The sequence below is a fragment of the Abrus precatorius genome, unplaced genomic scaffold (genome assembly GCF_003935025.1).
Source record: "Abrus precatorius isolate BTA unplaced genomic scaffold, Abrus_2018 Scaffold6, whole genome shotgun sequence".
Taxonomy (NCBI): domain Eukaryota; kingdom Viridiplantae; phylum Streptophyta; class Magnoliopsida; order Fabales; family Fabaceae; genus Abrus; species Abrus precatorius.
The window spans coordinates 4,749,235-4,773,851 of record NW_020874406.1 but is presented as its reverse complement, the minus strand read 5'-3'; the positions used below and the strand labels follow the sequence as shown (position 1 = coordinate 4,773,851).

The following is a 24,617-nucleotide window of genomic DNA, read 5'->3' as shown; positions in this document are numbered from 1 at the left end:
AATCCAACTTAATTGCTTTTGTATTTTAAATCTCAACTAAAAATTAATTTTCAACTTTTAACTAACTTATTAGTCATTTTTAACAAAATTAGTGACATTTTTAAGAACATCAAATGGAAGCAAATTTACATTGCACTCACTGACTCATTCATCAGTCAAAAAATTAAGTGTCATTGTCATTAATTTTAAGTATATAAATGAGATGTGAATATAATTTTAACAGTCAATCACTGACCGCTGTAAATGCTTTTGGAAGAAAAGATAACAATCACCAATGGAAGGTAGTAATGTATATACATGTATTTCCCTTTTCTAATGGTCAATAGACTTCAAATTGTTGACTTATTTATTTTAAGTCATAATTACAATTAATCTTCAAGTCATACCAATCATAAGGTCAGAAATTCTTAGGTAAACTTAGCGAATGTTAGTAACTTTACATCACATCACTTAACACATGTTATGTCATGTATATTGTATGTTTATATGCCAAAATTTCTATGAATTTTAAATAATAAACAATTGACTAACAATCTACTTTTGTATTGCAAAATTTTATTGAAAGGTGTATTAACAATATCACTAAGTACATGTTATTGAAAGAAGTAAAAATATTGTTTTTAATAATTATTAAAAATGCTTTTATTTTAAATTTTAAAAAGTTAAAACAATGATGAAATTAAAAAAGACAACAACGTTAAATGTTAAATATTTATATTAAAAAATTAATCAAACCTGTAATAATTACAAAAAGTTGTATTGACCACAACAACAACAACAATAATAATAATAATAATAATAATTATTATTATTATTATTATTATTATTATTATTTATAAACAATCTCAGTAAATGCTAATAAAACAACTTTTGAAAAAAAAAATCTGCCTTTGACTGTAACTATCATGTTGCCACAAAGAAGAAAAATATAATGATTTTATAATTATGAAACAATAATTGCAAACATAATTTATGTAGCACGTATTGATCTCACATAACAGTATTATACATATTACGTGTGTTTATATATATATAAAGTAGTGTAAGAGTTTTTTTATTCAAATTGAAAGCCTTTTTGTAATATATATTTTAATATTTACTTTTTAAATTTTAATCACAATAAATTAATTATCTAACTATTAACTACTTTTCAATTACCACCAAGAAATATGAATAATCATCTATTACTCTATTACATTTCTTTCTTCTTCCTTTTGTCTTCTTGTTCTCACCATCATATCGAACATGTCATTCTTTCTCGATAATCAATATACATATTGATTGCCCTAATAATTATAGTCATCGCATTCATGTCTCCAGGAACATTTTTATTGCATGAGAATGAAACAAATTTTACACTGAATTGTATTAATACATAAATAGAACACATTTTATGTTACACAAGATAAAAACTTAGAAAAAAAAACATATTAACAATTTATTCCATATATAATATAGATTTGATTTTATACTATACTTTAATATTTTTCATTTTTCATAATCGTCTTAAAATATATATTTTTTTATTATAATTTTTGTATAAACTTTGTAAAGCATTATATACTATTCTTTCTTCTTTATTTATAATGCATAAAGAAACTGATTATTTTAAAGATTGTTATAAAAATTTAATTAGTATAATGATATTATATAAAATAAAAAATAAATTAAAGCTGTCCGTATCAATAATAGATAAATTCTGTCAAAATGTCTTTTAAAATTTGTCCCTTTATTCGTTTGATGAACATGAGACTGTGCAGTGGTAAGTATTTATATTCACACAAAACCCAATCTTTGATACCCAAAGCTCTCTATTTAAATCGCATAACCCTTGCCAGACATCAATTGCAAACTTTCCTTCTTGTTCAAACTTCGTATATACTTGTTCGATCTCTTCAGATTTGTGAAGCTTCTAAATTATCAGAAAAATGGAAGATGAGTCTTCAGTGGTCAATTACGTTCCTCCCTTTGCAAGAGGCCTAAACGTTCTGCTTGTGAATCATGACACATTGTCTCTCATGTATCTGTCATCACTGCTTCAGCAATACACATTCAACGGTATATGCTTTGAACCCTTCTTTTATATTCTTGCTGCATTTCTTTGTGATTGTTTGCCCAGAGACCAAGAGATAAACACGACCCGCCTAAAGCAAATTATAAGATAGTTCTTTAAAAAACGTTCTTTAAATTATATATGCCCATGGTAAGAAAGAGTATCCATTACCTTTAATAACTTTTTGTACAACAAAAAGATTGATAAATCTAATTGTTAAATAATCCTATATCATTTTTATGATAATGCATGTCATTAATTAAATTTCAGTGTAAGTGTCTAAATTTGATATTTTTTATATATTTTTTTATTATATGTATAAAAGAGACCAAAAACATGTTGCTTTAAGAGCCTTTCTTTGAGCAGATTCAGTAAATAGTCTGGGTGAACATCAGATTGGACTAAGATCGGATCGATACATTACTTTTAGAAAATAAAAACATAAATTTAAAGAATTTCAGTAAAATGCACTGCCTGTGTAATAGTTTTTTATGCTGTAATCCAATCCTATACTATTATATAAGCAAGAATTTTTTTAACTTTTATAATAATTATTACAAAAATCATATTTATTGTATATAATTGGTTGAAAATATAAAATTATTTATAAATTAAACTCAAATTTAAATTATATGCAAAGTTAAATTATGACAATAATAATATCTGTAATGCGTATTATTAAAAATATATCAATATAAAAATATTCTTATGTGATAAATAAAATATTAATTTAAATGACAATTTTTTATAATTTATATTTAATTATTAATATATTATCAAATAATTTTTAAATTATATTAAATTTTATAAACTTAATCTACTTATAGATTACTTATACTTACTTTTAAAGTAAGTGGATCTTTTCCTCTGTATAATATTCTTGGTAAAAATAACTTCATAAAATGAATATTATTAAAAATATATCCAAAAAATACTAAGGTAAAAAAATTATTGTTTTTAGAAGATAGATAAAGAAATTTACTTTCCAAATTGTAAAAATAATCAATAGTTTTATTTCTGTATTATAATTATCATAATATGTAAAGACTAATATGTTTTAAAAAAAATATAAATTAAACTTTAATGTATTTAAATTAAATTTTTAATATGGTACTACCGAATTTTATAAAGCCATTAATTTTGTCTTTGCTTTTTTGGAAATTAAATCGTTTTTTCTAAATACATTTATTTTATTCTTTAATATTTTTATTTTATATTGTAAAAATTTAAATGATAAAATTCATAAGAAATTAAAACCGTATTTACACATGAAAAATATAAATTACAATTCTTTTTATCATTATATTATGTTTGAATGTTTAATGACAGATGAATGGGAGAGTGTAAAATTTTTGTATCATTATTTATATAATTTATATTGACAAGTAAAATTTTCATTTCATTTTTCAGGTTACGCACTAAATGATAAAGAAATAATAAATGATAAATTATACTTATCTTAATTATATCATCATGAATGAATGAAAAATAAAAATAATAGATTTATCTTAAATTTTGGTTTTCATTTATTTCATTTGATTTTATATAAACTAGTTTAGCAAATCAATCAATACAAGTGATATTTTATTTTAATATATATATATATATATATATAATTTTAAATAATAATTTTTTAAAAAATTATATTGACTTAACTCTTTAATTATAAATAATATGCATTGATATGAAAAAGAATTAAAAAATAATACTTTATCGCATAGTATAAAAATGTTTAATTAAATGTCAATGATTAATATACATTAATAACTATAAATTTAAGAAATAAGACTTTTAAAAGTAAACTTTAAATTAAAAAATATAAAAAATTAAAATAAATTTTATAAATATAAAAATTTATATTTATGAAAAGTATAAAAATTTATATAAGATAATAAAGAAAAATTAAGTAACAAATTTAATTTAAAAAATTTAGAATGAAATTAACTTGCAGAAGAAGAAAATGTAATTCACGTGTCTTTCTAAGTTATTTTGATCTTAAAATGTACACATGACAGAATGTGAAAAGAATAGCTCTAAATAATATATTTTCATTTATAATATAGAGGTTAATTATATAATAATAATTAATATTCATTTATTTTACTCAATTATATTTATTTTTTTTAAAATTAATATCTTTAGAAACTACTTTTCTTAAATATATTAATAATCTTTATTTTTAATTTAAATTTTTCATGTTCGGTACATAATAATTATTAGCACATAATAAAAAAAATTAACTTTAAGCTTGCACTGGTATAGCTACTCTACTACTTATTATATAATTCAAATGATGACACTCCAAACACAATTCATATGTTTAAAAAAAATCTTCTATTTTTCCATTAAAAAATTTCACTCTGAAAGATATTGATTTGCAATTCCCATAATTATTTTCCAATTTTGTTCCAAAAATGAAAAGAAAATTTCTCAATGTTTAAACAAATCATCGTATTTAATTTGCTAATACTTGCACAGTAATAGATATATATATATGTTTGTGGATGAAGATCATTGAGTGTAGAAGCTATTCTACAATCTTCATAATTGTTTTGGTGTTCAGTCACTGCAACAGATAAAGTATCAGAGGCTGTGTCCATGATTTGCACTCATGAAGATCGGTTCAAACTTGTCATGGTTAAAGTCAACATCCCTGCCATAGATGCCTTTTCTTTTCTTAATTTATTGCATCAGAAGGACATTCCTGTCATCTGTGAGTTGAAATTTTCGGTTTTCCAATTAATGAACTTAGATTTTCTCCAACAATTTCGTATTAAATTTTATATTTGTTTGTCTTGTTCAGTCATCTCCTCCGAAGGGTTTGATGATGTTATTGGGAGAGAACTAGCTAAAGGATCATGTTATTTCCTTGAAGAACCAATCCTTTTAAATGACTTCAAATGCTTGTGGCAACATGTGTATTCCTCGAAACCTACCTCAGCAATGGAAGCTCAAAATGCAAACAAGGTTGGTTGTCAAATGGATTACAATGTAAATATATATGTCACTATATCTTTTAAAGATTTTAGTCTGTGTAGTCTAAAATATTTATTATGTTAATTCTCTAAAAATTTTATATATATAATATTCGTTGAATGACAAGGTAAATGTTTGGTCCAATAATTTGCATGGCATTAACATTCTAAAGGTGAAAACGAATTAAAAAGAGAGAGGGTTTCAGGAAAATCTATTAAAAATTAAATAGTTGCACTGAACAGCTGATGACCACGCAATGCGAAGCTGGTGGATCATATGGTGAAAGGAAAGAAGATGACAATGAAAGCAAGGAAAGAGAGAAAGGAGGAGAGGTTTGGTCATCACCAATGAAATTTGAGAGCCATTATTGCATAGCCAAAGAGACAGAGGAAAGAAGAGAACACAAAGTTGGGTATGCTAGAAAGAAGCGTGTTGTGTGGACTCCTGAGCTGCATCTCAAGTTTACAAAAGCAGTAGCTTTGCTAGGCAACAAAAGTACTTTACTTTTGCTCCCATTTTATATTCAATTCATTAAGCTTTGTTTGGTTTCTGACAACTTTTTTCTTTTATTTTTCTGTTTTCACTTTTAATTATAAAACTCTGATCTTGATTTTATTTTCAGTATTTCTTATACAAATATTCGAAGAATATTATAAAAAAAACCATTTTTTGAAATCAAAGAGTCCCTTAATTTCCATAATTTTTATTCTCATTACAACTGTCAATTATGGATTCCTTTGTTTATTTTTGTTCTCAGATGCTCGCCCAAAAGCGATACTAAATTTAATGAATGTGCCTGACCTGACATCACGCCAGATTTCAAGTCATATGCAGGTTTTTTCTGTCGCTTCAACTTAATTACAACATTGTTTCTTTCGAAGTTTAATTTGCCTACAGTACTAGGTGGCTAAAACATATGTAATGTTAATAGTTTACAAATTGGTTTCACTAATATCATATAGCTCTATTGTCAATTGCTACTTGTAAAATTTTAATGATGAAAACAGTTAATTAATGGTTTGAACAGAGCATCACTGTATAAAATTAGGATTAGGAAGCACGTTTTTATTATTTTCTTCCTTATGTTATCCTTTTCTTGCATTCACGCTTATTGTTTGAGTCACAAGACTTGCAAATTCACATTTCTTTGTTAACCTTTTGTATATGATCACCAATTTTCTCCGTCCACACAGAAATGCAAATCTCAGCTAAAGCATTATCAGATCACAAGCAATGTTGGTTTACGTCCGGTGAATACATCATCAAAGTTTAGCGGCTGGACTCCTTCCCCATTGGCAAGCCAAAGTTCCCTTGGTGAGTTGCCATGTCTGTAAATGTAAGCTCAAGTACAATAAGATAACAAATTCACAATTATTTTTGAGAAAAAAATGTTAGTAATACATTTTTTTATAACTTTTTTCTAATAAACACCGGTTTTGTCTTGAATATATTAGTAATATTCTTTCTTCTGTGATTTTCAATAGATCTTGTCGTGATTTTTAATAATAATTTCTACCTGAAATTCCTTGACCAATGTCCACTAGTTAGGAAAATATTTTTTATTAGTGACAAATTTATTGGGACTCAGTTTTTAAGAACGAGTCTTATTAAATAGAAAGTGACACTAATATGATTAAGTCCAATAAACTTCAATAAATAGTGTGAAAAGCATTGGAAGAATGTACTGAAAATAACAGCTGAACTTGCAACAGGTAGCCCTGCATCAACTGCATCCATAAATGTGAGCAAGAAACAAGACCAGCTTGTAATGAACTACTCTGAAAATCATGAATCATATTTTCACAAAGTGCAAAAAGCCCTAATCAATCCATCCTTTGCACATGAATTTCCAACTGGATTGGCCAACAACGGAAGCCAAAATCTTGGTGATACAGTGGGAAACCCTCTGCCAGATGCTTCAATGGATCAAACTGAAACAGCATATGATGATATCATAGAAATGCTAGAGAAAGATTGTGACACTAATAATTGTTTTGGAAATGAGATAAACCCAGACGATGTTGAACAATACAGCGAGATGTTAAGAACAATTCTGGAAAACAGCTAGAGTTTGATATTATATATGTAACCTTGGTATATCATAAGGTCTGTCCCTCCATAACATTGCAAATCTTAAAAGCATGCAAAGACATGTCATCCTTGTCCTTATTGTCTTGATCATCATAACAATGGTTTATTAATGTTATTTTGGGATGCATGATGTAATAATTTTCTTAACAATTTTAGCTTCCAGGCGCTCGTGTTCAGATTATTCAATATCTATTTATTAATAACAATTGTGTTTATGGCCTTTTATGTCAATATTTTGAAACCAAACTAGTCAATAAATCTCTAAAACTATTAATCAATTTTAACTTTTTTATTTTAGTTATAATAAAAAAATTAACAATTAAATATACACATTTTTATATGTATTAAATATATAAAGCAATATATATATTCACCATTGTGACTATTGTTGAAGCTCTATTGGCATGACAGCTCTCTCAGCCTTGGGTATGTTTTCCTCTCAACATTATTACGGTGCCTTCTATTCTATACTTTTCGTTGATTTTTACGGAGTTTGATTCACTTATTCTGTATTGTTGTCTTTTATTTTGATCCATTATATTCTTTCTCTCAATTGTCAATATTGCAACTATTTTAATACTTTCTCGTGCGGTGGTGTCATTTTCTGCATTAGCGTACTCTCTTTAAGTACACATGACACCCTCTTTAATTATAATTTATATTTTAAATTAATTATAAGTTTAAAACTTTCTTCAATCTAAATAGTTAATATTATTCGAATAATATTACGATTCCTTTTTATAAATGTGAATACTAATTTTTGTCTTTCAGATATTATTTCTAAAATTAAAAAATAAAAAATAAAATGAAATAAAATTATTTTACAGTAAAATGAAATTTTTTTGAAAAAAAATGATTTTGCTTCCTGGAAAAGCAACCTGCATAATGCAGGTTTATTCCCAAAATCAAAAACTAATTTTAAACATGAAAAGAAAAAAAAAATTCAAGATTTTAGCGTTTTATAAAAATCTTAAATGAACCCAATATAAAATCTCAAGTAAGAGATCCGAGAGAGTTTTCGAAAAAGAGAAAAATTTTAGAGATTCAACAAATCTTTAAAATTAGAAGGAGAGAGCTTTTCAGAGGGAGATGAGATAGGGAAAGACGAAAATTTTAAGAAAAGTTGAGAAGATCTGAAAAAAGGGGAAGAAACTGCACCGTTAACAGCTGCTCTTTATCTTCTATTGTTGCTCGAAAATATTCCTCGGCTGATAACAAGGTATTATCTTTGTTCGTAAACTTACATCCAAATACCTATGTATTAACTTTTATGAAATGAAAACAATAGATAGAAGACGAATGGTAAGAGAAGTAACAACGAACCATTTATCATTGCTAATAGAATTATTATTTTATTATTAAAAGAGAATAAATGTTTGACGTGATTGCTAGCACCAGAAGCATTTACGAATGCAACTAGTTTTACGTTATGTAATTGATAAAGTTACACCATTATAGAATTATTTTATTGCTTTGTTTGATTGATAAGAAAGGAGATGAGACGTGCTCAGAGCTGAGCTGCAACCTACAACAATTAAAGTTACCTCCTTTTTCTTCTTCTTTTTTAATTTTATTTTATTATTTGTTTACTTTGTTGTGTAATAAAAAAGTAATGGGACTTCAAAAAATTTGAGCTAGAATTACTGTTGTGTTAGATATGAACACTTTATTTTTATTTTTTTAAATATATTTTATTATTATTATTATTATTATTATTTAAAAAAAATCAGATTCAACCAATTAAATCTGAAAATAAGTAAATAAATAATTTATATAAAGGATAGGTAAAGTAATGTGAGAATAACAATTCTCATAATAATTATGATATTATTACTTAAATTTGGTATATTTATGAATTTTTGAAATATTTTTTTATATATTATTATTATTATTATTATTATTATTATTATTATTATTATCTGTATTACATAATTATAGAATGTTTATGTAATTTAATTTCATGTTTAGTAATCTTCTGTTTATTAGTTAATAAATTACATTTTAAATAAATAAATAATATAATTGCATTAATTTATAATATTAACATGTAGCTTCTCTATCGTCATATGTTATAAATTGATAAAGTCTACGTGTACTTATGTTATCGATACTTTGGACAATATTAATTTATCATATGTTATTAAAATTTAATTATCTTAATAATCAATCAAAATCTATTCTCTATAATTACTATTTTACTAATCAATCAATTTAAATAAAATTTATTTTATGAACACAATGATTTATAATGCTAATGTATAGCGACTCTACCTTTATGCATTATAAATTATTAGAACCTGTGTGTACCAACATTACCTTAGATTCTATATAACATAAATTTATCAAATAAAGTTTTAATTAATTAATTAATTAATTATTATTATTATTGAATATTTTTTAAATCAATTCAAATTTATTTATTCATTTCATTAAATGAAATTAATTTCATATTTTAAAATTTCTTAAATCATATTTCTAATTTTGATAAATTAAATAACAAATCGTTTCTCCATTTTTATTATATTATATATTCTTTTTATAACATCGATGTGTGATTTACATTACCTTCGATTGTCCAAAAATTATAAGAGATTAATGTATAGCTTACGCTATCTTTAATTCTCTTTCAACATTAATCATAATTAAAATTCAAATTCAAATATTTTATTTACGAATAAAATATTTTTAACAATTTGTAATATAGTTGTGCGATCTTCCTTCACTTTCTGTATTGTTTTCTCGTATGGTACATGTATAACTGCGTTATCTTGTATCCTAAACATTATAATTTTATGAAAATAATTTTAATCTCAAAATAAATTTTTTTTACTAAACTTTATTTTAATTAACTAACTTCATAATTTTTTAGATATAATTGCGTGACTTTGAGTTTTTTATTGCACCCGGAGATACATAGGAGCAAGAACCGTACCCGTCAAGTCAAAATAATTTTCAAAATAACCCAAATAATATCTCAATAAATAATATTTCTTCTTCTAAAATAAAAATAATTAATGTTTAGAAATTAAATAAATATTTTTCAGAATTTAAATAAATTTGCACAATTAATTTTAGGTAACCGTTTTAAACAGACGTTGTGGGGTGCTAATACCTTCCCCACACGTAAATGACTCTCGAACTCATTTTTGGTTTCAAAGATCATGATATTTTAAAAAAAAAATTTCCAAGGTTTTCTTAAAATAAACTTTGGTGGCGACTCCTCTGATATTTTTGAAAATATTTTTCGCTGTACCGTTGCGACCGCCCGGTTGCGACAATAAGAAATCAAGAACATTATTTTTACATCACTTTCTTATTTGAGATAAATAAATAACAGAAAATATAAGTATAAAATTCATTTGTCATTCAAAATAAAAAAAGTTATTTACAACAAATATCCAACAAAACAACATAATATTACATTTAATTCCTAATACTCAAATATACAAAAGTTTTACTCCATAACTCCTTCTATATAAGATCTCAAAATATAAGGAAAATGACTTTAATGCAAAATTACTTGACTCCAACCATCTAATACTTCTCTGTTGGCCCTTCAGCCTGTGAAGTAGATGTAATACCTAGTACATCTGCTCACGTACTACCGTACAATCATCGCAGTATACACGCACACAATAACATAGACAGAAATGCAAGAGTGAGCTTACAAAAATAAAATAAAATTATATATATATATATATATATATATATATATATAGTGCAAAATATTACTCACAAACAACAACCTCATGCATTCTCAGCCCATCTAATGCACAACATGAAAATAATTCTAGCTGGTTTCACAGTTAAGTAATCCAGAAAGAATCGAGCTAGTCTGAGAGCGACCCATTCCGGTATCTGGTCCAGACAACACAGCACAACACAGCTTAGCATGCTCTATCTTTACATGTCTACCCACTTAAACATGTAACTCAGCTCTATAATGATATAAGACATATATCTCAGCATGATGCGGCATAGACAAAATCATATTCTCAACAGCTCAACTAAAATAATTCATATATTTTAGTCAAATCTCAGCTTTTAAATCAATTAACAGCAGTTACAACATAGAAAATAGCTTTTATCCAAGAGATCTGACAAAATTATTTCAAAACTTCTTGTAAAAACATACCAAATTATTCCAAACATCATTTAGTGGTTAAAGTAAGCTCCCCTTACCTTAGAATAACAATTCACACCAGATCTACCGAATATTATTTGTTTTAAAGCAAGATCCATCGAAGATTTAGCTTTACAACGAAATTTCTCTTAAGATATCATTAACTATCTATAAGAAAGAGAAGAAAAGAGAAATGAACGGAAATCTAACTTCAAACTTATAGAAACTTACTTCAAATCCTTCATAATAGACGTAAAATCTCAGATCTGACAAGAAAACTAAGTTTAGGAAAGTTTAGTATGAGAGAAAATGGTGATATATGGCCTTGGGTCTCTCTAGAATCTTTGAGAAGTGTGAAGAAGTGAAAATTTTGTGTAATGACCCCTATTTATAAGCAAAATTTAAAAAAAAAAAATTGGCCTTGTTCATGTTGGAGCTACTCTTCACACCGCTTTACTGTTCATGCCGAAGTTAGTATTTATCAGAGAAAATTGCATTCTGGTTTCTACAGAATCTCGCTACAGTGAGACCTTCTCGCTACAACAAGACTACAACTCAGAATGCATCCTTCTCTATTGCCTTCTCGCTACAGCAAGAACGCAACAAAATCATCCAACTCACCTAGGGTCTTCTCGTTATAGCGAGAATCCTTAACCTATTTTCTCAATCAATTTCAAACACATCTAACCATCAATCCACAATCAATACTCACAATTATGCTTATATATATATATATATATATATATATATATATATCTACACATATTCATATTCGTATATTCATACATGTCTACATTATTACATATATACACATATATTTGCATCATCATATTCATCAAATACACATTCAAATAGCAGCACATATACTTATACTAATAATCAAAACAATATTACAAAATTTAAGGCGTTATATAGTTCACATAGGAAGCTTCAATTATAAAAGTTGGAGGAGATTCGTAAAAAAATATATGAGAAGTCCAACATCTACAAGGAGCGTATCAACGCTTTTCATGATAAGCTAATAGGGTGTAAAGAGTTCCACATTGGTGACAAAGTTCATTTATATAATTTTAGACTTAAGTTGATGACGGGTAAATTGAGATGTAGGTGGGATAGTCCTTTTCTCGTTATTAATATTTTTTTCTTAGTGTTGTTAAACTTCAAGATATGGGATCGCAAAGGAGCTTCAAGGTTAATGGGCATCGACTCAAGCATTTTCATGAGGACTTATCAAAACATGCACAAGAGGAGGCTACTTTTGAATTGGCCACCTACCCCGATTTATAGGGAGTATTCTTTCCTCTCTCTCACTTATTGGGTTGCTTGAATTGTCTATATGCTTATTATGTTTTCATTTAAGATAATATTAATTTCAAGTGGGCGTATTATGTTTCTAGTGTGTACATAATCTATTCAAGTGATTATTTCATAGCTTTGATGGATTGATTGAATCATTTTTCGATTTGATAGGTGAACTTTGATATCTTGTGTGTTGGATTATTTGTGATAGAATATATACATTGTGAGATTTTAAGCCATATTGATGAAAATATAATGTCATTTTACTTTCTTTCATTGTGTGATTGCACTCATGGTTGTATGATGCTAGAACTTGCCTTGAGCCTTTTTGATACTATATTTCCATATGCTTGCATTAATATGATAGAGACATCATTTCCTTCTTACAAACTACTAGCCAAAAAGCCAACCTTGCATTATTTTCATTGTTTGAGCCCCTTTTAGGCTAATTGTCCTATTTCTTGTGATCCTACTTGATTTCAAGTCAAAGGTGTAAAACAATAATGTGACTTAACCTTAGTTATAACGTCTCGAATTTTGGTAATATTAATTATTATTATTCTTATATATATATATATATATATATATATATATATATATGTAGATGGGTGTATGCATGGCTGGTTGAGCTGAAATAGGCTAAGTGCCTAAGTGCAGGGCGCAATAATGGGCTGTTCTCGCTGTAGCGAAAGGGCCCTAGGAGGAAGGATCAGAACTGTCGCCTTCTCACTGTAGCGAGAGACGTCTCGCTGTAGCGAGAGAGCGACCGTTTGGGGTGCATTTCTGGGTGCAGTCTCGCTGTAGCGAGATTCTGCAGAAACCAGAGTGCAGTTTTCTCTTATTTTTTTTGCTGTAGCAAGAAGGCGTGTTGATATCTCGCTGTAGCGAGAGTGTCACGACCAGAAAAGGATTTAAAGAGGGTTAGGGTTCGGAGAGAGTTATTTCTCCCTCTCCCTTCGATCCTCTCATTCCCCAAAGCCCTATTCCACCGATTAATTGCCTCCAAAGCTGTTCGGAAGCTTGATTGAAGGTTGAATCCGTGTGGAGAAGGCTTGGAGGTAAGTTTTAATGGTTAGGATTTCGATTTTTCATCCCCTTTCTTTGTTTTCATGTTCCCCTGGGTTCTCATGGAGTTTCTCCATATGTTTAAGATGAAATTCGTGAGGGGGAGCATTTCTTGGTGGATTTAGCGCGTGGGACGTCAATCTAAGGTAAAGGGGACTCTATCCTACTCTTTTGTGCATGAATTGTTGTTGTTTTGCTGAATATTGTGTTGTGGCTGAGTTAGTTGGTAGGAAATTGCTGAGAAAAGTAATATGAGTCAAGTGCAGTGATGTATGAACATTATGTGTGTTGACCCAAAATTGATGGATTGTATATAAATATTGTGTGATAGAATGAGGGCATGTATGTCGAGTGTTGTGAATGAGTATAAGCACTTGTGCCGTGTATTTGAATGAATATTGTGAAAATGTGGGCCCAAAGGCCGTGTAATATAAACAAAAATTGTAGGCTATGTGCCATGTGCTGTGAAATGGAATGTGGGCTGTGTGTCGTGTGTAAGCATGATTAATGCATGCGTAAATAGAATATGTGAGATTGGGCGTATTAGCGCCGTTGTAATGTGCTATGAATGATTCAGCGATACACTGGGGATGTGGGAGATGAGGACAGTAGAAATACCTCGGGGAAGAGGGAGTGGTGGTGATATCGACTGCAGAACAGGTGCACCACGGGATACACACTCTCTTCCTGACTAGACCTCTGACTACTATCTTTGCTGAGGGACCCGTGACTGTCCACGTGGTATCCGTAAGGCGGGGTAACCAGCGACTATTCATGGTGTAAATATGTGATCACAGTTCTATAATGAGTGTGGCTGGTGTGCGTATGCATGAATTTGTATTTTGTACTTATGAATGTGAAATGTTGCCTGTAATTGTGTTTGTTTAAGGTATTGGAATTGTGCTGGAGGTGAGACTCTATGTTTGATTGTGTTTTGGTAGTGTAGAGTACTTACCCTTACATTCATTTTTCAGGTAATCAAGACAATCAGCACCAGGCTCAGTGAAGGAGTGGATAGAACTGCTATAGGACTTATAATATTATTTCAGAAAACTGTTGTATTAGAATAAGTCCTGTAACAATTGTTTAATATAATTTGTAACCCCTTTCTTTATTTGAAATGGTTGATGAAACTTGGATTAAAATGGAAAATTTATTATTTCAAAAATTTGCAAAATTTCTCATTTATTGGAAAATTAAATTTAAAATGTTACATTAGAGATACAAGAACTTTGGAATTGTTTTGGGAATGATCATAGAAATAAGTGTGTGAGAGATTACCTTAGAAAATGCAAGAGAAAAGAAAAATCAACTCCTTAAAAAAAAGGGAGAAACAAAGAAAAAGAAAAAGAAAAAGTAAGCAATAAAAAATAAAAGAAGCATTGCGTTGCTAGCAAAAGTAAAAAAGGATTATTTTTGGATTGTATTACATCTTTGTTTAGGAGATTTACTTTCATACTTACTTTCTTTGGATTCATTCTCATTGTTCTTATATCCTCTTTGATTTTAACTTGATTACCTTTGTAATTTTTCCACCTTCATCATGCCCCTTTATAACATAGCAAAATCCTCTTGATTTTTGTGTGTATATGTGAATTCTAGTGGAGAAATAGGCAATGGGCAATCTTATAGCTGATCATGCTTCATGTTGTACATTTTGAGTGATACATTTTACCTTACACACTTGAGTGATTCAGAGTATGTCATGTGAAGATTCTATCTTTTATGGTTCATTCACTTGATTTGGTGAGTTCATTTGCAAATTTGAATTGTGAGGATTGATTTCCGTTCTAGTCATGATATTTGAACTTGATAAGTTTTGTACATAGTTTAGTTTATTTTTGGTTCTCCATGGTTTGATTTTGAGATTTGCCCCAGAGGGCAAAGTCTTAAGTGTGAGAGAATTCGATGTAACATATTTTAAATTTATATTTATAGTTTTATTTTTATTTATAAACACTTTTAATATGCTTTGTTTTTAAAGTTTTTACCATTTTCTACTTAGTGAAATAAATTGGGCCTATTACAATAAATGCTTTAATTTCGTATTTTTCGATAATTTGGACCTCTGACTATTCTTTTGACCATAACTTTTTCTATAGATATCATTTTTGGCTGATTTTAATTGCATTGGATTTTATACATCTAGGGCTTCAAAATGCATATATAGATCGCTAAATTTAGAGTTGATTTCAATTTTTTATAATTTTTTTGAAGTTCAGGCAGATTTGCTGAATATTATTGCGACATTGCATTTGGACACTTTGTTATTAGATAATTGTATTTGAGCTTGTAGTTATAATTAAGGCCTGGATTTTGGTCATTTAGTTTACCCTAATCAAAGCTTATAATTAGACTAATAAGGTTTTGATTTAGGAGATGTGATAAAACACTTTGAGATTTTGAGACTTGGCCGAAATAAGAATATTTGTTTTTACCTTCTTTCGAACTCTCTCGTTCTTTTCTCATTCTTACGTAGGTTAAGTGCTTCGATGGAAGGTTAAACCTCTCATTCAATTCTAACATTATAATTCTGACTTGAGTTATGCCCTAAATTGCTCTGAGTTTGTTCTCTTTTTCTCTCTAATATCAGAATTATTTATTATGATTGTGATTAACTTTCTTGTTGTTAGAATTCAAATTAAGACTTGATTGATGCTTTGATTTGATAATTAAAGTGGATTAAGTTAAATAATTATTTGATTTAATTCGTAATTTTGTTCAATTAGGTTATTTGATTGAATTAATAACTGAATTAGGTGATTGTTCAAACGCGGATTTAAATCTTTAGACACTATGATAGTCGGAGTTACACGTATTTGGTATTATGTGAATTGATGTTTCTTAATTTATTTTTACTCAATTTTATTATGTTCGTAATTCAATTCGATTAATTTATAATTTTTAAAACCCCAAAAATCTTATTTGCATTTTTTAAAAGAAAACATAAAATTGAATTTGACTGAAAATGTATCTCCATGAATTGACCTAACTCATTAAAGCTGACATCATCATTTTTCCCTGCTAAAACCGAATACTTGACATGTAGATATCGCTTGAAGTAAGCAGACTACTCGACGACCATGTATTCTCATTGTCAAGCACTTCACCAGTTAATTTTAGCCCTTTTGTCCTACCTCCTCGGGCTTGGGGGGCTAGTGTACCGGGTAGGGTACTACTCGGTCTTACTCATAGAAAGAGGAAATCGAGTACCTATTTGGCCTACGAAGGATGAGTACCTCTCAAGGCATATTAATTATAAATTAATAAATAATTAAATCTATTTAGATAAAAACAAACCAAGAATATTATCAGCTTAATTATCAGGCTATGAACAAGGCTGACCCACAAGGCCCATTAGCCCATAATATCTCCTATAAAAAGAAGGTAAGAGGTACAGGTAAAGGGTTGACTTTTAATTATTAAATAGTATTTATTGCTCAAAACCGAGACCTGACTTCAGCATCGGAGTGCCTTTTGCAGGTACCTCTCTACGTCAGCAACGTACGGAAGGACGTCATCCTACCCAAGCAAAGGTCAGAAGATTAGTGTTTCCCGAATAGGAACACTTCTGTTTCGTTAATTAATCTTTATTAACTTTGGTTCCTGCTAAACAGGAAAAAAATACATAACAAAAGTATGTAAACAATTAAAATATTAAATATCAATATTATATAAATATTCTATAAAACAAAAACAAAGTAATGAATAATAATAAAAAGAAAGAAGGGTGAACCAAAGTAGAGATGATACTTGAGCTTGTTCTTATCAAGCAATGAAAAAATTCATAACAATGATGTGTAATCAATCAAAATATATAAAAACAATAATGCTCTATAAATTAGATAAAAGAGAAAGGAAGTAATAAATAATGAAAGAGGAAGAAGTATGAACTATACATGAAGGTGTAAGAAAAAAAATGGAGATGATACCTGAGTTTGCTTTCTTAAGCTTTCCTTCTATTCAAATGCAAGATTTATCATCAAAGATGCAGAATAACAGAGTCGCAAAGTACACAAAACTAATAAAAAAGAGTTGAAAGAACTTGCTGCTAGTGCTGAGTGAATTTATTTTTTAGGATGCTTATTCAGTTACAATATGAAAAAGGGTAAACCACACATGAATACATAAAAAAACAAAATATAAATTACACCTAACTTATATTGGTTAATATTTCTTCATTTGCAAGGTTTGTAAATGTAGAAAGAAAGAGCAATGGAGTCAGACACTCCAAACTGATTTCAAATAATGTGAAGAAGGAAGAACCAAATATAAAGATGTGATAAAGCAAAACGCAGATGATACTTGACTTCATTGCTTAACTTTTCTTTTATTCACCTATAAAGGTTTGTAACAGTAGGTAGAAGAGCTTCAAAACTACAAAGTACATAAATCTGATTTCAAATTTTCAAAAGATTATTTGGTGATATTTTTTTTTTGTTTATTGGGTTTCCTTTCTTCTATAAATTATTGGAATGAGTTCCAATACAATATGTCAAAATAACATGCCTGTATAGAAAATGACAAATAATAAATGACCTTGTTATGACTAATTATTACCTTTTTATAATTTGAAATTTGAAATAGAATAAAATTTCTAAAAATAAAAAGAGATAAAGAAGAATGTTGAAGAAGCTTTTCATGAGGTGCTAATACCTCATCAAATTTTCTAAAAAATGGTACTCAATTGTATATTATATATATAAATATATATATATATAAATATATATATATATATATTCATATAAAATTGATTACTATATACCAAATTTCATATAATTTAGACATTTATAATTATATTACTTAAAATTTGATGTTTAACATTTTATTAAAATAAAGTAACATAATAAATTACTAATAAATTTTAATTTTGTATGAATTTTAACAAAATTTATTTATTTAATAAAAACATTCGACCAATTATATATATATATAATATAATATAATATAATATAAGCTTGTTATATTTTAGTTTTTATATTTTGATTATTTTATTTTTTGAAAATGGAAATAAATTTTAAATATAAATTAAAGTACAAGGATTAAAAGTACAGTGATGCTAAAATTTTATAAACTTCTAAATAATTAATTACAACAATTTTTTATAAACTATGAACAAATTTTAAAGAACTTCTTTATTATACATTTTTTTCTTTCATAGTAATGTTTTCTTATGCACTTAATTATATGTATAATTAAAAGAAAGATGCCCTTTATCTTTTATTTATTTTTTTCCTTTGTCACAATAAAAATTTACAGGTTTATAAACAATAAACAATTAAGTACAAAAGTATTCCTCTATTGTACATTTCTCCCCACCATCGGATCCAGCTATGCTTACTTTTGCATTTCAATCTATACAAAATTTGAAGAAGAAAAAATAGTGCCATCTAATCCTTTTTTCTTTGTTTAAATAAAAATTTCCTTTTAATCTATTTGCAAAATTCTTCTAGATCCTTATGCTTCAAAATCAACTTCCCTTGCCATCATCTCATATTTCAATGCTTCCTGCTTGGAGAGTGTCATTTGGAGGATCAATTGTAATCCAGAGCAGTGCAATGGTAATGGAAAGAATTCCTGACCACACATAAATAATCGTTGGCACCCTTCCCCTCTTACCCATCAACCCTTTAGCAAAAGGGTACATATGAGATAGCACCCAGAAACTAAAGAACAAATTTCCTAAGAGCTTATTCCACTGTGGTATAACACTATATACAGTCCTTAAGATCCCCATGATCAGGGCAATGATGTTAACAATAATAATTGTTAGTGGCACAATGAAGAGACTAGTCCATTTTACAATGTAAAGATCAGCATAGATATCCTCATCTTCATCTGCTGCTGACTTAGATGTCAAAGTAAATGAAATCTCTATGCCCGCAATGACCTTTAGCAAACCTTGTATAACAGCAACAAGGTGAGCACTAGTGCCACCAATGACCCAAAATTGCTCATTGCGCCACCATTCCTCAAGGGCAATCCCAGACCACTTCACTTCAAGTAGGGACAAAAGAGTGAGGCAAATACTGATGAGCAAAAGGTATGTGAGGAAAGCTACATTCAAACCTTGCACAATGAATTGTCCAGAGAAAAGAGATAGTGCAGGAATAAAGCAATATACAACCAAAAATATGGAGGTGAAGGGGTATATGCCAACATTGAGGTATGAAATTCTCTGCAAGAACTTGAGGCGTCGAGTTGCAAAAAAGGCATTGTTTCTTGAGAAGAAAATCTCCACAGAACCTGTGGCCCATCTTAGCACTTGATGTAAGCGATCAGTGAGGTTTATTGGTGCTGTGCCACGGAAAGCATCTCTCTTTGTGACGCAATACACTGATCGCCACCCACGGTTGTGCATCCTATAACCAGTTACCACATCCTCTGTGACTGATCCATAAATCCAACCTACCCTATCTCCCCATTCAGTTTTGTCCTCATACCTGCATTAACACATCCAAAAGATTCCCACATCAGCCATTGCCTAAGTATAATGAGCTGACATTGACATGGTCATCAATATTGGGATAGATGACTAGTTCTATCACTTCATTTTATTCAACAACTCTTAAATCTAGTTTAACTTATGAAATTTGTGACTAATTTTTTTGGAGTATAGAGATAATAGAGTAAGTTACCAGCACGAGATGACAGCAATTGCCTCAGCAACAGTGGGTGCATCCAGTGGTTGACGTGGTGTGAGCAGTGATCCAGGTGGCCTTCCATTCCTTACAGATTTGTGATCAGCAAGTGGCCTTGCTTGGAACTCGGCTACAACTATGGAATCTGTGAACATACTTGAGTTTCCAAACTTCTGTGGGAAACCCATTTCTGAATCAGATGTCAATGGCTGCGTATCATCATCACCACCTGATCTTGCCTGTAGTGCATTACGGTTCACCTTGGTTTTCACTCTTCCAAACATGCCTGTGTGTTCTATGAACCTTGGTGGTTCAAATCCATATAGTGCATATCTCCGAAACATGCAACCTGTCCCTACGTACATTGGACCTTGGAGACCATCCAATGCTCTCATATTTCCTAACAAATTATAAGTTGTTAAATACAAGTACATTTTAACAGAGAAAAAATTGGAAATCTTAGCAATATACTAAACCACTGGCTAAACAAGTACTTGAGAAGAAAATAACAAAGTAACATGTATCAAATTTATCTCACAAAATAAAATCAATTTATGCACTTTTAACTTCTAACAAAACATTATTTTAATTTATAAGAGTTGGATTATTTTATGACTCTTTCTTTTCGTATGTGCAAAAGGCGTTTGGATGAGGTTATGAAGAGATTATAATTACTATAAACAGTTTTTAAATTATTTTAATAAGCTTTTTAATATATTTTATTCATATAAGCTCTTTTTAACTTATTCTAATAAATTTTATAATCAAATTTAAGTCATAAGTACTTGTATGATTACAGCATATTAAATAATACCTTAACTCACTTGGTTTTTTCTGAAAAAAAAAAAAACTTGAAATTTTGTTCTTACCATCAAAGAAGACTGTGTTCTGATTTGCATATCGATCAGAAGGATCAATCCCTTCAAATCTTTGTGGAAATTGTATGTAACATATGCGATCACCACCACGATCCATCATGAAGCACATTCCCTCCTTAAAAGCAAGGGAGTTGTAGATGTAGTGGTCACAATCCAAATTCAGTATAAATGGCCCATTTGACAATATAGCCGAGGCTCGAACCATAGCATTCATGGCTCCTGCTTTCTTGTTATGATCATACCCTGGTCTCTTCTCTCTGGAGACATATGCAAACATTGGAATCCTAATGTCTACTCCTGTGAAATCTAGCTTTTTCTCATCTGCGTAGCCCATTACAGGATCATGCTCTGGGACCTTACTCATTATCTGCAAGTAATAAACATGGACATTCAGTAAAAGTTTAGTTTTGAATTCATATAGTTTTTCTTACCCCAATACAACCATGCCTACATTTTGGTTTTGGTTCGTAAACTAGAAACCAATTCCTTTACTAAAAGAAACTATAAAGACTTAAAAATGAAACTATTATATATATAGATATATAAGGGTTAAAATGCATTTAAACTAAAGAAGAAAGCAGATATAGTACCTGTAAGATTCCAGCATGGTCACCCTTAGAGTGATCACTAGTTGGATTGAGCCAAGTCCCTGGCCAGTGAGTGCAATCAGCCATCCATGTAGCTTTAAGGACATCACTCGTATAATCTGAAGGAAGAGATCCACCATTTTTCTCCTTAGCTAATTGTTTTGCTTTCTTCTCCTCCTTAGAGTTGTACGTTTTACTTCTTTTACGTATTACCTCTGGAAGTCCATTGATTCTAACCTTAAATTCATCATACTCTCTCTTTATCCATCTGCGGTCCTTGACAAAATCTGGTCGTTTCTTGTTCTTTGTGGGGTCCTTTTTCAAGCTAAAGTAAGCATCAGGATTCCTTGGCTCGATATTGTGTTTTCGACAAAATGGTACCCAGACCTGTGAGTATATCAAGAAATCAGTCGACGTTATATCATAATCAATCTCAATTGAGTAAAAGTTGTTTCATGATTAATGTAGCATCCCTTAGTTCTTTGGGAAATTAGCATGGTAAACTTCATCATAAGGTATTAGTTTTGTTTGAAAGAAATTTAAATTCCAATACTTATCCGAGATGTAGGTTCTATTTTTATTTCTCTTTGTGTAGTTTATCACAATTTTAGCATCTTAATTTGGCTTTAGTTTATGAGGTAATATAGTTTTTTAATTTAACTCTAAATTAAAAAAGTACATAGGATGAGAAAGTACGTAAGAGTGCCAATATCCGTAATTTAATAGAGAAATATTTTCTAAACATGCATCTCCCATCAGACACATAAGTGTTGTTCCTACTTTTTTTTTTTAACTTCTGATGTTGTCGTATGATGATAAAGAAAAATATATGTGAAATAAAATATAAAAATATGATTAAGAATTCAAAAAAGTTATTGTATCGCAATATAAGTTTACTGGTACATCAATTCAAATTAGTAATGGATTTAGCTATACTTTTTTCTTTCATTTTTTTCACTTTAGGCAAGACATTTTTTTCTCTTTGAAACTCTTTGCATTAGTTCCATGTTTAAGGTTGTAAACGGACCTCAGCAAACTTGACAGCTTCAGCCATGGCTTCAAATGTGAGTATGGCACCACCATCATCTGAAATATAGCATGAGACTTTTTCAATTGGATAATCTACACCAAGAATGGAAAGAATTGTGTTGGCAGTGACAAGAGGTGGCTCCTTTTCAGGGTCAGCAGTGGACACAAAGACATCAATGCCAGGTAAGTCTGAGCGACCAGTAGGGTTGGAAGGAGATGGTTGGTCAAACTTGTCACGTAAAGCTGCAAGGTCTGTGCTTCTATTTATTGGGTTGAGTTTGGGAAGTATGTCAAGAAGCCAAGAGAAGGCAAACCAAATTTCACAGACAATTGATATTCCCCATAACCACATTGCATCATGGTTAGGGTTACGAATTCGCCACGCTAAAAAGAAGGCTAGAATTACCATACGGATAGCCACCAACAATCTGTTCACAGAAAAATTATTCTTAAATAATATAGAAACTTGTTATAAACTCCAAATTCAACTCTTGCAATCAAGGTTTTAAAATTGTACATTTATCATCATCTAAAATGCCACAAGTAGATGATACCAATAACTGATAACCTTAAAATCATTTAAGTGATTTAGAATGCATGCCTTTCAATATTAAATGTTCATTCAATCAAAATTGGAAGGTCACTTAAGCATGTTTAAAGTAGTTTTTTTTTATTAACAATTATTGGATTTTTTGTAGTGGTAACTAATTTCATTGTGCCACTAAGTTGATGCACTTGAATCGAATAGAATAGAACAATTGACAATATTCAACAGAGGCAACCACGCAAAGAGAGAGAGAGAGAGAACCAATACTATCACGGTTAAATCTAAGTTAGAAAACAATATTCAACAGAGGCAACCACGCCTAAAATTATCCTAAAAGGAAAGCATGGCTTTTTGGAAAAAATAATAATATATATATAAGCCTCAAATGTTGCAACAAGAAAAACTGTTACCACATGGAGCACAATCAAGCATTAGTTGATATCATGAATTAGAAAATTGGCAGAGTGCATACCTGTAAGGACTAAGTACAGAGCCTGGAATTCTAATTTTCCTAGTAAGTGGTTTCCAAGGTTTGTCCATGAAATCTGACATGCTCACTCCACTGTCTTCGCCAAAAGCACTTTGATCTTCTTGCCAAAATGCATTCCCAATCCCATAAGTTCCTTTGGTCTCAAACAGCCATCGGTTATGATCAAAATCTTGAGTTTGGCTCCTCAATAACATGGACTTGTTATTCACTGAATTCAGCACGGACATCCTTCTGTCCATTTTAGGCCCACCACCACCACTACTATTGGTTCCATCTTGTTGAGATTCAGAGGCAAACCTTGATGTCCCATATGGTGCAGCTGCACCATCTTGCCTGGTATGATCAGAGGTTCCAGGTTGGTTATCTGGGGTAGGTGGCATCATCACGGTGTAATTTATGTAATCATTTTGGCCTGCAAAATCACCAGACAAATCTATATCATCATCTCTTGAAAGGCTCACAACCCTTCCACTTGAAGTACGTCTTGTATATTTCACCCCTTGTGGAGGCCTAGCCCCCAAATTGGATGATTTTGGAGATTTTGATGAACCTGTCATCTTTGCCAATGGTAGTTACCCTTTCCTTCACATTTATGTGCTTAATTCACTTTGTGAAACCTTTTGAGAAGAGTTTGGTGCAATCTACTTGTACTTTTTTCTTTCTCTGTGTTCTTATTGTAGAAGGAATCAACAATTAAGGTTGTTAGATTGGTTGAGAAAACCAAAAACAAGAAAAAACATTGTCTTGAGAGGACATCAAATTCAATGGTTCGAAAATGATATCTTTTCAATTTAGAATTCTAGCTAAGCGGATTTCATCCCCTTGATTTATGCTCAGC

General features: G+C 29.6%; 2 protein-coding genes across 2 annotated transcripts; one reads left to right on the top strand and one right to left on the bottom strand.

Annotated features, from left to right (window-relative positions):
• Nucleotides 1-1,928: 1,928 nt before the first annotated feature.
• LOC113870048 (putative two-component response regulator-like APRR6) lies at nt 1,929-7,097 on the top strand. Its single transcript, XM_027506645.1, has 6 exons — nt 1,929-2,058; nt 4,617-4,766; nt 4,857-5,020; nt 5,272-5,524; nt 5,787-5,863; nt 6,690-7,097. The coding sequence occupies exons 1-6, from the start codon at nt 1,929-1,931 to the stop codon at nt 7,095-7,097; spliced, it is 1,182 nt and encodes a 393-aa protein (XP_027362446.1).
• A 12,001-nt stretch (nt 7,098-19,098) lies between these two features.
• On the bottom strand, nt 19,099-24,336 carry LOC113870047 (cellulose synthase-like protein D1). The gene is made up of 6 exons (XM_027506643.1): nt 23,762-24,336; nt 22,741-23,170; nt 21,717-22,100; nt 21,118-21,493; nt 20,246-20,648; nt 19,099-20,050 (listed from the first exon to the last, which is right to left on the bottom strand). Exons 1-6 carry the CDS (start codon nt 24,334-24,336, stop codon nt 19,099-19,101), a joined length of 3,120 nt encoding a protein of 1,039 aa, XP_027362444.1.
• Nucleotides 24,337-24,617: the final 281 nt, after the last annotated feature.